This window comes from Hydra vulgaris, chromosome 07 (genome assembly GCF_038396675.1).
Source record: "Hydra vulgaris chromosome 07, alternate assembly HydraT2T_AEP".
NCBI lineage: Eukaryota > Metazoa > Cnidaria > Hydrozoa > Anthoathecata > Hydridae > Hydra > Hydra vulgaris.
In genome coordinates, this window is record NC_088926.1 from 40,546,162 (window position 1) to 40,560,000 (window position 13,839).

General features: G+C 29.6%; 1 protein-coding gene and 1 long non-coding RNA gene across 2 annotated transcripts; one reads left to right on the forward strand and one right to left on the reverse strand.

The window, feature by feature from the left end:
- Positions 1-3,667: 3,667 nt before the first annotated feature.
- On the reverse strand, positions 3,668-4,881 carry LOC136082793 (uncharacterized). The gene is made up of 2 exons (XM_065802216.1): positions 4,854-4,881; positions 3,668-4,335 (listed from the first exon to the last, which is right to left on the reverse strand). The coding sequence occupies exons 1-2, from the start codon at positions 4,879-4,881 to the stop codon at positions 3,668-3,670; spliced, it is 696 nt and encodes a 231-aa protein (XP_065658288.1).
- A 3,320-nt stretch (positions 4,882-8,201) lies between these two features.
- Positions 8,202-13,639, forward strand: LOC136082487 (uncharacterized). The gene is made up of 3 exons (XR_010639722.1): positions 8,202-8,331; positions 11,362-11,418; positions 11,501-13,639. It is a non-coding gene; the product is annotated as an uncharacterized LOC136082487 (long non-coding RNA).
- The last annotated feature ends 200 nt before the right edge of the window (positions 13,640-13,839 follow it).

Below are 13,839 nucleotides of genomic sequence, written 5' to 3' on the forward strand. Positions count from 1 at the left end.
ATGGGTGCTGTAATTAAAGTTAAAGCGGACTGGAGCTAAAGATAATAACCAAACAATTTAAATAATACTCTTTAATTTTGAAAAGGCATTTAATCTTGTCAGTCATGACAAATAACTGCTAAAGTTAACATGCGTGCCTGTCATGACAAATAACTGCTAAAGTTAACATGCGAGTCAGCCGAAAAAATTTACTCCTACAAACTGTGGGAGTAAATTTCATCGACAATTTTTAAATTTATTAAGATTGACTTTCGTCATCTTAATGAAATTAAAAATTGTATTGACAAACACTTTGGTTTGGACTAGCATTATAGTTAACTATTAAAATGCTTCTGCAGCTTATCGTCTACTGACAAGAAGCTAAAGGGCTGCTACCCCTACCAAGCGAGAGATAGAAAAAACAAAAAACAATTTTGTATTGTGCTAAAATTTAGCACTTTTATTTAGTCTAGCCATTATGTTAACATGTTCTTGTCATTATTATTATTATGAAGTAATGACAAGGGTTTTTGTTTCATGTATCCCTTGATCCTCTTTCTGAATTGGTTATATTTTCTCATTTTCTGTTCGTTTTCAATGTCCGAAAATTCCCGCTCATAAAGTTTCAATGACCACACCGCAGATCTAATCTTGGTAAAAAAAATTTTCTGTCATCAGTAATAAAAAAATTTTTCTGTCATCAGTATTGAAGTTTTTAATAATTTTTTTAATGTTTTTTAAATAACATATAAGTTCTGATGTATTTCACTGCCAACGAACAAGTTATAATGACATCTTTATACATTAGTAGTAGTAGTAGTAGTAGATGCTGTAGCCGCCCGAAGACGACGAGTGTGTGTATTAATAACACACTCAGACAGCCGTGTCAGTATTAATTTTATTTAAAAGGAGCCAATTGTCTAATTGTGCTTTAAAACTGTTTACTGATTTTGCATTGACTACATCTTTAGGTAGTTTATTCCATGGTTTTGTTATTCTGTTAGTAAAGAATGAGTGTCTTAAGTTGCACTTTGTTTTTTCGCGTTCAAACCTGACACCGTTTCCTCTAGATAATTGAAAATCATTAGGCTTTAAACCGTTTAAAAAGTACACATTTTCAATCTTATTTAGTTACTTATAAGTCTGGATCAAATCTCCACGAAGTCTGCGTTCACATAATGGGCTGAGGCCAAGAATCTCCAGTCTTTCCTCGTATTTCATTTTTGCCAGAGTCGGATTGAGTCTCGTAGCCCTGCGTTGAACTTTCTCGAGCAGTTCTATTTCTCCTTTAAGCTGAGGGGACCACACTGGAACAGCGAATTCAATTATTGGGCGAACAAACGTCACGTATAAGACTTTAAGAGTCTGCACATCCAGTTTCACAAATGTGTTTTTAATCATTCCCAGCATTATATTTGCCTTCGAGCTGCAAGATATAATTTGCTGTCTCCATTTGATGTTTGCTGAGAATAATACGCCTAGATCTTTTTGAACAGTAGTTTGTCCTAGGACAACACTATCCATAGAATAATCGTGTTTTGGATTGTTACTTCCATAATGTATTATTTCGCACTTTTCTTTATTGAATTTCACTAACCATTCTTTAGACCAGTCCCAAGCACTGTTTATATCTCGTTGAAGACTGTTTATTTTCTCTATTGAGTTCACATCGATCATTATTTTGGTGTCATCTGCATAGAGTTTGAACATTTTTGTAACTGATTATTACTTATTTGCACAAGTTTGTTTCTAAAACTTCTTTAAAGTGAAGTTTTTATTAAAATGTAATTTTAAACTGTAAAAATTAATAAAGATTTACTTTAATACTTAAAATCTTTTTATTTTTCTTAATTTATGTTTTATAATTCTAGATTAAATGGTGCAGCTAATACGATACATTGTTTAACAAGTGTTTATGCGGTATTTGAGAGCAAAATAATTTTAATTTGGAATTAAAGTTGCAACCATCAACGTATTTAATACGATTATAGACATGTCTAAATCTGATTTGGTTTATTCAAGATAATGATCTCATTTTAAATGAAACATCCATACGTTGTTTAGTTTATTGCTGATTTCTTACAGTTAATTTACTCGAGCGTGTTTTGCTAATGGGGTCCTCATTAAGTCAGTTACATGCATCAGAAAATCGTTTTTTTTTTAATATAATAAAGATCATTATAACTGTTTTTATGTAATATTTTTTATTTTTGACATAAAATTGTTGTTGCAAAGTAGCCAATCCCATATAATTTAGGTGCTCCGTGTATTTTAGGTGCTTCAAGAGCTCCATTTATTTTAGGATCTCCCATGTATTTTAGGTGCTCCAAGAAGACCTATTGGTCGCATCTCATAGCACCGTAGAAGAGTATATAACTCGGAAGTTTACGCTTGCTTCACGTCGAAAAAAAGCCTGAAGAAATAAATATCCTACCCTGCAATTATTTCTAAAAATAAGAAGTATATTTTGTTGTAAGTTCTGACGAGTTGTTAGCAACCTTGGAGGATTTTAAAAGATTTGAAATTAATACAATGGAGAAAATAGAATTAGCCTCACCTTGTACTGATCCAATATTATGTAAATCTGTAAGCAAGTTCGTGCGGAGATTCTTTTGTATCCACACACATATAGTTATTGTTATAAACAACAACTTTTTAGATTATGTATAATCTATATATCTTATAAATTTTATGATATAGTATGATTAAATTGCAGTACATTTGATAAAACCATAAAGTGTATAATACTTGATATCTGCGGTAACAAATAGAATTAGCTTCATCAATAATTATTTTCAGTTGTATATTTTGATCTGGTGATACGCATTTGTGACGCATGTTAACAAAGACTGTGAAATAAGTGCTCATAAAGTTTTTAACATTTGGTTTTTGATACCTTTATTTGAAATGGGATGTGGTAAGCGTTAAACGAATAAAGAATTAGCAGTAATCAAAGCATACAAAGATACAGGCTTATCTAATCAGTAAATTGCAAAGAAAATTTAAAGATCTCTCAAAAGTGGTTAATAAATACTTCAAGATTGGCGTTAATTATGGAGCTTATAAGGATGGAGTGGCAAACGTAAAGTTGATAATCGTACTAAACTAGTTATTGTACGTCGTGCTGGTGCTCAGCACATGACTGCATCTTAAATTCGTGCTTATTTACAATTACCTGTATCTTATTAACTTCTGAGGTAAATCTTACATGAAAATTTAAATAAAGTTCAGATAAAGCGTAAACCAAAACCAAAACTTACTGCTTTCATAAAGAAGTTAGCTTAAAATTTGCAAAAGAATACGTTTTGGCAGGAAGAGTGGCATCAAGTTCTCTTTAGTGATGAAAAAGGTTCAATCTAGATAGTTCTGATGGCTATCAATATTACTGGCACGATCCTCGAAAAGAGAAAGAATCTCGGATGAGTCGTAACTTTGGTGGTGGAACTCAGGCCCGGTTCTAACAGTTTTCTATGTGTAGGCGAGATGCAAATTTGCCGCCGCAAAAATTAAAAATGCAATAATTTCCAATTTGAAGGAAAATAGAAAAACACTGAAAATCAAACTTTAATATATTTTTATTTTATTACGAAAAATTACACAAAAACAAAGTAAATAAAAAAACTGAATTTATACAAAAATTAAAAACAAAACAAATTCCATTCATGAAAAAATAAAAAACAAATCGTAATTAAAAGTGAGTTTTCCTAGCTTTTAATTCTGCGAAATCTTTAACCAAATCTTCTATGTCCAAATGATCAGCAATTTGTTTCTCGATGGAAATCGTAGCAAGACCAACTAAACGATCTTGACACATTTGTGATCTGAAATAGGATTTTATTATTTTCAGCTTTGAAAAGCTTCTTTTAGCACTAGCAACTGTGACTGGTAACGTTAGTAGTATGCGAAGAGCTATCGAAAGGTTTGGGAATACTTCGACAACATTAGATGTGTAAATACATTTTAATACACTTTTTGGATCGCTATTGGAAGTATCAAGTCGTCTCCCAATAGCTTTAATTTCATACCAAAGTTCGACCCCGTTGATATCAGATTGGTCATCAGACATAAGCGCTAACTGAAAGTCCTTACAGTGTTTCAATAACTCATCATCCGTAAAGTGTTTGCTGCCGATATTGTAAAGAAACCCAAATAACTCGTTATATTCCGATAATTGTGTAAATCTTTCATTTATTGCTTGAATTGCGATGTCCAATATTCGATTGAAAAAAGATACTCTGAAGTTTTGTTCTGGTGATACTATCGGTTCATCACGACCTTCGTATAGGAATTGTCTACTCTTTCTGCGTACGCGTACGGGATCATCCACATCAAATCCTTCAAAAATTTCTAGTTCAACTGCCAATTTTTTTGCATTTTTTCAACATGTATACAAACAAACGCTTTTATTACTATATTATTTATTTGAAAAAATTAGTATGTATTAAAGTTCCCGTAAAATACACGCCGCCTAAGCAAAAAATTTGTGGACAAATAGGAAATGTTATAATCTACAAAATCCATAACTTTAATTTATAAAAATGGAGTGAGTACGTAGAAGAACTTGGAAATTTTTTAAAAAAATAAAATAATTTCTTGTTACAAAAAAAAAATTAAAAAAATTTTTTTTTTTTGGGAAAACACAAAATAAATTAAGAAAATACCGCTCTAGAAAAGTGCCGCCGTCGGCTGTCGCCGACGTCGCCTACGCTCAAAACCGGGCCTGGTGGAACTGTTATGGTTTTGGAGGCTTTTTCTTTTGTTTAAAAAATTACACTGGCGTGAATTTCAAAAAAATTGAATTCACAGGAGTGCATTGACTTATTAGAAATAAGTTTGCTTGAACATGGTGAGGAATTGATAGGTGAAACTTTTACTTTTCAACAAGATAATGATGCTATCCATAACTCAAAGCTTACAAAAGCTTGGTTTGGAAAAAAGTTCAGATCTTGAATGAATTGAAAATCTATAGGGAATACTTTCTAGAAAAATTTATGAAAATCAGGCTTGGTCGGAAATTGGCGTGCGATCGCACTCTAATCTTGACCACGCGTAAAATATTTATTTGCGACAACTTGGCCACGGCTCTTCAGATGTTTGGAGAACATTTCAAAAAATAATCAAGCACAAAAAAGTTTAACTGGATTGATGAGAGACAATTACAAAATATAAAAGCTGCCTGATTAAATTGTTATAAATTAAGTTTAGTGTAATTGATAAACTTCGACTTTTATAATGTTTAAATTATAATTAAGCCACACTCTTTTATATATAGTAAAAACTTACTAGTAATAATTGTTTAATAACGAAACAAATGTTATTCAATTTATCAAAGAGTTTAGTATAAATTCTTTTATTTGTGTACTTCTGATTTTTTTAACCACTTCGCGCTTTGCGTAGTTGGCCTGAGTTTTGTTTTTACATATTTCAAACTGTTCTTCGTAGTACGACGAACAAAAGAAACAATTAAATCATTCAGTTACTATGACATTGTTAGAACGTTGTTTTCTTTAGGCAGTATCTTTAAAAATGTTAAAAACAATTCCGCAACGTGCTATACCCGTGAATCAGCGGTCTATAATGATCAGTATCCAAACAAATTACATTCCAAATGAATTATATTTTTATTTTTTATTTTACAAAATATGCTGTAAGATTTGTGCTAGGAATAAAACTGAAATTTTAACGGAAACTTTAGTTAAAGGAGTACCGAATAATCGATTGCATTTTCTTGTTATACGATTATATAAGTTGAATTTAATAAAAAGGCAGCGTATAAGCTAACATATGTATATATTATACGCTGTATATATAAACTTTTTAATAATATAGATCAAAATATGTTATTAATAAGTTTATACGCTGCCATTTTATTAAATCTTTCAAATATCTGTGTGTGTAGCTCCAACAATAAGTCAACGTATTAAAACAAAATTCGTTATTTTTTATTTTTTTACCAACCTACTAGAGTTACCTGCAGCTGAAACCAGACTTACACAGGGCCCTAGAAGGCGGTGCTATTAAGGAGCCGATACTCCATATTTTGGCCCATTTAAGGGGTTTTTGGCCCATTTAGGGGTTTAGTATGGCCTACTTAAGGGTTTAGTTGCCACTCAGCCAAAACTGAGCAGCTCCAATTTAATGGTTTATCTCCATTTAACGTCCGGAGTGGACGGATTAGACAGTGATAATATATACTTATAACAATTGTGGACGGAGAGGACAGCGATAATATGTACTTATAACAATTTACACTAGAAATATAAACATAAACTTATCAAAACTCTATTAATACAAATTTCATAAAAAAATTCTTCGGAATATTCTGGACCTTTAATTCACCAAATCAGCGTATTTTTTGAACCAATAGAACTTCTTTGTTCGTAGATTAAAAAATTCGCCGATATACAAACATTTTACTATAAAACAAATTAATATTAGCGAATCTTTTTAAAGCATTCGCCAATACAAAATCATTCGATTAGTAAAAATTAAATTTCTTAAATTAATTTTTTTAGCGCGTATTTTAACACGTTCGCTGCCGAGCTATTTTAAACTATGCTTTGTTTCTTTGCCGAGCCATAATGTCTGCAATGATTATTTTTGCCGAGGCTGTTTTTCGCGGTTTCATTCTTATTGCCAAGGCTAGATATCAACATTATAATAAATAAAATATTTTTAATCTAAAATAATTCGATAATATTTTTTATTCTGAATATAACTGACAAAAACTACGAGTATACACGTATTTTGGCTATGGGAAGAAATTTTTTCTCCAGTGCCGAAGTACGAGTTCACTCGTAACACCGTAATGAGTATAACTCGTTGCGGTGACTACACCCTATCAAGATGTAATTGCGAACTTGAAAGTTGTAATTAAGAAACGTAAGATACATGCTGAATATGAATATATATCGTGTATATATTATTAAATATACAGTGATCATCTCAAATGTGATTTGATTTGAATTGTGCATGAAAACAAATCAAGCAAGGAAGTGACAGTGTAGGCATTAGGGCCTGCATGAATTATGCAGGACTTATATACTATCGATTATTTGATGGCCATACTTTTTATGGTTTTTTTTTTTGTAAATTATTGTTTTTATATATTATTCGAAACATATCCTTAACTTTCGTCTAATCTTTTTTTTTATTTAAAATAATATGTTTCATATTTTTTATTTTGTGCTATCTAAATCTAATTATGTTTATATCTTTTTTTTTTGTATTTTTAAAGCGCATATAGATTTTACTCATAACATTAAAAAATAAAAATATAAAAACATTTTAAATTTCAATTTATTCTCAATTAATGTTTTTATAAAAAAAAATCAGTGAGCTCTAGCTTATGGTCAATGATATATATATATATATATATATATATATATATATATATATATATTTATATAAACTTACATAAAATCAATATAATTATGTAATGTGACTTTAGATTAGCAAAGCAACAGCTTACAAAAAGTTAATGTTGAAAAAATATCTTTTATTCTTGAAAAAAAATTGAACACTAATATTAGTAAACATTCCTAATAAGATAAAAAGTTCATCTATCTGAAAAAGTAAAAAATAATAAATATCTACTCTCAAAAATTTTTTAAAAAGGATTTGAAAACAATAAACAAAACACACTAAAGTAGCTATTGGTGAAAGTACATTTTATTTATTTTGAAAGGTTATTTAATTTATTATATGAATCATTGCTTTATGTACTGGAAGTTAATTTTATAATAATTTCCTTTTAATAAACGACTATTAGCCTATTTAATTGCCAAAAATTAAAAAAATTGGCTCGTTAATGAGAAATTTTTTATAATCGGTATCCGTAGCCATTTTTAATACTCTTGAAATATGCAAATTTTAATGCGCTTGTGTATAATAACTGTCCACTCATTTAGTAAGTCTGAACGACCGAGTGGTATTAAATGTCAAATCTAAAACTTGAAACTAGTTGCGCATTTTTCTGGTATCATCAGCGGTATGTAATAAGTGATTAATACTCCAAATACTTACAATAACAAATGGGCCGCCTAGGAAAGCCATAAAAATAACTATTACTTTAGTTTTAAGAGTTTATTGACTGAACTTTATAAAACAAAAAATACAAATATTAAAGCAAATAATAACTTTAAAAACTTCGTGCGCACGGTTACGCTTGATTTACGCTCTATTTTGAAATGCTGCGTTGTTATCAGCATATTAAATGAATTTTTTGTTTATTTTTTCTTTCATAAATTTTTAAAACTTTATAATAGGTACGCGTAAATCCGGATTTTACAAAGCCGTTTTTTCGGCCAAAATCTGTGACACGCTTTTTCAAGTTAGTTGAAAAGTTGCATGGTATGAACTTGTTTTGCTCTGTTATTTTTTAAAAATATGTATCAACATAGATATTTTTTTAATACTAGAATTATGGAACTTTAATTTTACATGAATTTCTTTGAGTTAAAATTTTATTTATTATAAATTTATTGTTGTTTAAAATTTGCTTGTTTTTTGGACATCAAGTATATATCGAAGGAATGCTTGTTCATTTTTCTTATATGTTCTCTCAACTTTAATAACCTTTTTTCTTACTACCTGCCAAATTTCATTGAAAAAAAAGCATACTCAGACACTTTAAAACTCTTCTCCAATTAGGTAAAATTTTGTTGTTGTTTGGACATGAAGTATATATTGAAGAAATGCTGGTTAATTTTTCTAATATATTCTCTCACCTTTAATTACCTTTTTTCTTACTACCTGCCAAATTTCATTGAAAAAAAAGCATATTCAGACACTTTAAAACTCTACTCCAATTAGGTAAAATTTTATTGTTGTTTGGACATGAAGTATATATCAAAGGAATGCTGGTTTATTTTTCTATTATATTCTCTCACCTTTAATAACCTTTTTTCTTACAACCTGCCAAATTTCATTGAAAAAAAAGCATACTCGAACACCTTAACATTATACTCTAATTAGATAACTTTTTAAACTTCAATAATGCGATACACTTGCAGTGAGGAGGATTTTAATGTCATTATATTTACCATTATTTAAATATATTATATTTTATTTATAATAATTAAACTTTTTTCTGCTATCATGGGGCCAAAAACAAAGTTTGTGTTTTATAGTGAATGCAAAAAGTATTTAACTGCTAATTTTGAATTGTCGCGAATAGGCATTGACTCGAATACAGAGTGTAATACAGTTTGTAGAAATGGACATATTTTTTTATCATTTACAAAAAATAGTGATTTTTTTCTCAAAACAACTCAACAAGTCACTAGACATTTTAAGATAGAAACATGTAAAAATCAGGTTAAAAGTCTCATAAATAAATCATTGAATTAATCTAGAAATTATAGCAGGGCTGAGGATAGTAAGCCTTTTTATGAATTTTGCAATAAACCTTTTTTAAGCCATATATCAAGTTTGCCTAATATTGTATTATCATCAGGCTTCTCAGATGTTTCATATACCAATATGAATGTTTTATCTCCTTTAAATAGTTGAACATCAACATCTGCAGGTTATAGCGAATGAAGCGTAATTAAACATATATTTAGAGAGAAATTAGGCCCTATAAAACAAAAAAAGCTAACTCTTACAAATAATGCTGGAACAAGTTGGCAATTTTAAAAGCTGAATTAAACAGCATGCCAAACCAATTACGTGTTCTAAGACAAAATGTTCATCAAAAAGAAAAAATAATTACAGCTTTAAGGGATTTTACCAGATCTGAAAAAACACACACAAAAAAATAAAATTACAGTGAGCAGATTCGTCACTTTAAAGCTGAAAAAAAAGCTTTGAAATTGAATGAAAAGCATAACTAAGCATAATGCTGCTGTTTTTTTACAAGTAACATGGTAATTGCTAGTTTGGAGATTGATTTGCTCCAGATTAAGGAGGAAAAAAGTGTATTTATGCAAGAAGATGAAAAAACATATTTATTACAAATAAGAATAATAATTTATAATATGCTGTTGTGTAATATAACCAATAAGTAACATTCCATATCTTATGAGCAAAATAGGGTATTATATGGGTGTTATTTTTAATAATATTCCTCATCGAAGTACTGTTGAGCAAAGAGCTTGTGAACTTGGCATTATTTCAGATTTGCAAGCAGCAGAGTGGGCTATGCATAATAATAATCCTACTCTTAGGTTTGATGCTACAACACAAGAAAGTGTCCACAATAATAGCATTAACTTAACATCTTAAGATAAATGTCTTGTGTTTGCTCTAGATCAGTTACCAGGAGGAACAGTATTTGATTATGAAAGTCATATATGCACTTCAATTGATTATATGGCATTTGTTTATTCAGATTTTTACCAAAGTAGCTTTGATGAATGTCATAACTCGATTATTGAAAGTATATTTAACACAATGTCAGACAGAGTTGCAGTCAACCATTTTACTATAAGCAAAGTTTGTGCAGCTTGGGGCAAGAGTTTGAATGAGCTGAACTGCCATTTCCATCCTCTTGACACAATTGCAGTTTCATGTCGCTTGAGTGTGCAGTTTCATGTCGCTTGAATGTTCTCTTGAAATGATTGAATGGCAGTTAAAATTGTTTTAGCCATGAGCAAAATGAGGTTTATAGATGTCAAAGGTGATCCACAAGGATTTCTAAATTTTTTAAATGAAAATGATCTACTACGAAGTATTCTTCCTAGATATCATGGAAATCCGCTTCATATTCTTTTTTATAATTGTTTCATTTTTATCAAGCATTACAGTGAGTTTAAACATTTCCTCACTGTTGGAACAGTAAAATGTAAAATTTTGCAATTCTAAGAGAGGCATTTTGTAATAAAACTGCAATAAAAGAAATGTGCGCGCTTGCATTGTTTGTAAAACTCCCTACTGAGCCTTGAATGGAAAAGTTTTATGTTTTAGGTGAGGATGCAACTTTTGATCATGTTTCTGGTAGTCAGTTAGTGAAACAAAGTTTTGCTAATAATTAAAAATAGTAAATCTAATCCAACTGCTCAGTTTTGCAGAAGAACAGATTTTTTGGGAATACTCTTGCCCCTAACATTTTAAAATCAATATTTGCTCCATTGCTAACCACTAACACTTGTATAAGCTTCATTGATAACCAGCTTAAAAAAATGACTTCTGCTTGTCTTGATGCTGTGCAAGTTGTCTTGAAGTGACAATATAAAAGGTATTTCTCACTTTCCATTACACTAAAGACACTCTAGACACTAAAGGAGGTAAGAGGCGCAAAAGGGAGGAACTTGGTAGATATATCTTAATGATGTTGTAAATTTGTTTTTTTAAATGGTTTTTTTACTAAATGAACACTATTTTTTATAATTTTTATTAAACTTATTTTATATTACAAATTTTAAAAATTAAATTTACCAGCTTCATCCACGTCATTACTGCCATCTTGCACCCAGAGTGAAAACCAAGACCTCGTTGGTAAGTTTTTTACTGTGTTTTAATTTTTGTTTTTCATTTTAATTTTTCGAACACTCATTTAATATTTTTGCTTTAAATATAGACTTGTCTATGAGTGATTTCATGGTTTGGCGCCAAAGCCACCCTAGGCCTAAATCAAAAAGGGTCTTCCGCATAAGAGGCCTGATGATGGAAGAGGGATGGCAGAGGATTCAGGAACGTAGTTATTAACAACTATAAATATACTTATAAATAAGTTTATATAGGTTCACTTAGCTGGATCTATATACACTTCTTGATAGGTGCATGTATAGTGTGTATGTATATATTTATTAAGTTGATACTTGTATATAATCTTTTTGTATATTAATTTTTTATATATAGTTGAGTTTGATTTTTTTATGAATAATTTGTGTTTTATATAAATACTATTTAGTATTACAAAAAAATATTATTTAAGTAGAGCTTACGAATAATACCCTCTTGTACCCTTTTCACGCATTTATCCCTAAAACCTTTCTTTCTTTTGATACTAAATTGCATGCATTTTTATATGAAGATACAAAGTAATAATCTTGATATTGGGTCAGAGGGTGCGCCTGAAGCCAAAAGGACTTCTAGCCTATCAACCTAAAGCATCCAAATCATATTTGATGGTACCCTGTTAGAATATATTAAAAAATACAAAAAAAATTATGAATTTCAATTAAATAATAATATTTTCTTTAAAAAAATCTACATTTTTCAATATAATAAAGAGTTTTGTAGACGCCCCTCTAGCGCCCTTTGTATACTATTTGTATATATATATTGTCCTTCGTTAGACCTATCTTTTGATACCAAGTTGTATGTATTTCGATAAGAATTGACCAAGTTATGACGTTTTAAGTTAAAAAAACATTAAATTTGATCACAGTTTCTTCAAGAAGTCCATATATCAAAACTTTGGAACTCAAAATGCCATAACTTTTTGTAGAATTGTTCAATTTTAATAATTTTTTCAATTTTAAAATACTGAATTAAAAACCTTGATATATAACAATCTAGTTTTGATTAATTTAAAAATTTCATGTCATTTCATGATTCTTATAATGTAATTCTTATAATGTAATGATTCTTATTATGTAGTGAAAAACTTTGTGATTTGTTTTTTTTTGTTGATAACAAGTAAAAATTATTAAACGTCCTCCGACCGACCTCCACCCTCACTCTCGTGTATTAATCAACTAGTATCGCTTATGATTTTTAATGTTTCTACATTACAACTCATAAGCAATTAGAGAGGGGAGGAGAAGGGAGAGGAAGTCGGAAAAAATATTAAGTTTTAGGCTTCCAAACCCGGTATTTAATTAAAGATATAAAGTTAATTTAAAGTCATAAAATATTAATATTTAACTTAAAGCCAAAATGATTTATTTTCTGTCTTCATTGAAATAAAGAGTAAATATTTATTTTAACAAGTATATAAATGGTAGGTGTGAAACAGACCTAACGTGACCCAATTTTCGGGTCCGGCCAGCTAGTATTTATAATTTTCTAAGAATCTAGAAGGCTACCTTATAAGATGTCACTTCATTAAGTCTGTTTCTCCTGACCTAATATTTTATTTTTTTAAATAATGAAATATTAATTAACATTTAAATATAGTGCTTATAACTTATTACAACAATCTAAATTACACTGGTAAGCAAAAAAAATTTTTTTTTTTGTATCTTTAGCAATTTTATTCAAATTATACTAATTTTGGGCTGAGAAAAAAGAAAATGACAACGAAAATTTTTTATTAGCTCTGGTTTCTGAGATATACAATAGCAATAAATTTTTATTTCAGTTAATTTGCAACAGAGCAATATGACATATAATTTACATATTCTAATAACATTTAAAGTACATTTTTTTTTATTGCAGATATATTCTAACAGTTTTAAACAAAGAAATCATGATCATCAAATTAATATGGTTAAAGATGATTATGGGGTATCGTCACTAGATTGTGATCTTTTTGCCTTCCTATTGTAGACAAGCTCTGGAGCATCCCTACACGCAAACCAACAGTAATCTGCAAGCACAACCTCATTCCAACAACCCTGATATATTTGTTCCATTACAGAAATAACTTGATGAAACCTTTCTGTGTTTATGGAACATGGAAGATATAATTAAGAAATCGGGAAGATAAAAGTTGTAATTGAGAAATGTTTGTAATATAGATTATCAGAAAGAAATTTTTTGTATTTTTAAATTTGTTGCTTTAGTTTACCTTGTAATATTAGGTTTGATCCTAATTTGGCCTAGGTGGCCATTTAGGTTGGTTTTCAATAAATAATAATATATTATCAATAAGATAAAAATATTGATGAAAAAAAGATTTGCGGTTGGCGGTAACACCATATCTGCCAAGTAAATTTTAACTTCCGCTAGGGAACTAATTGTATGCGGTCT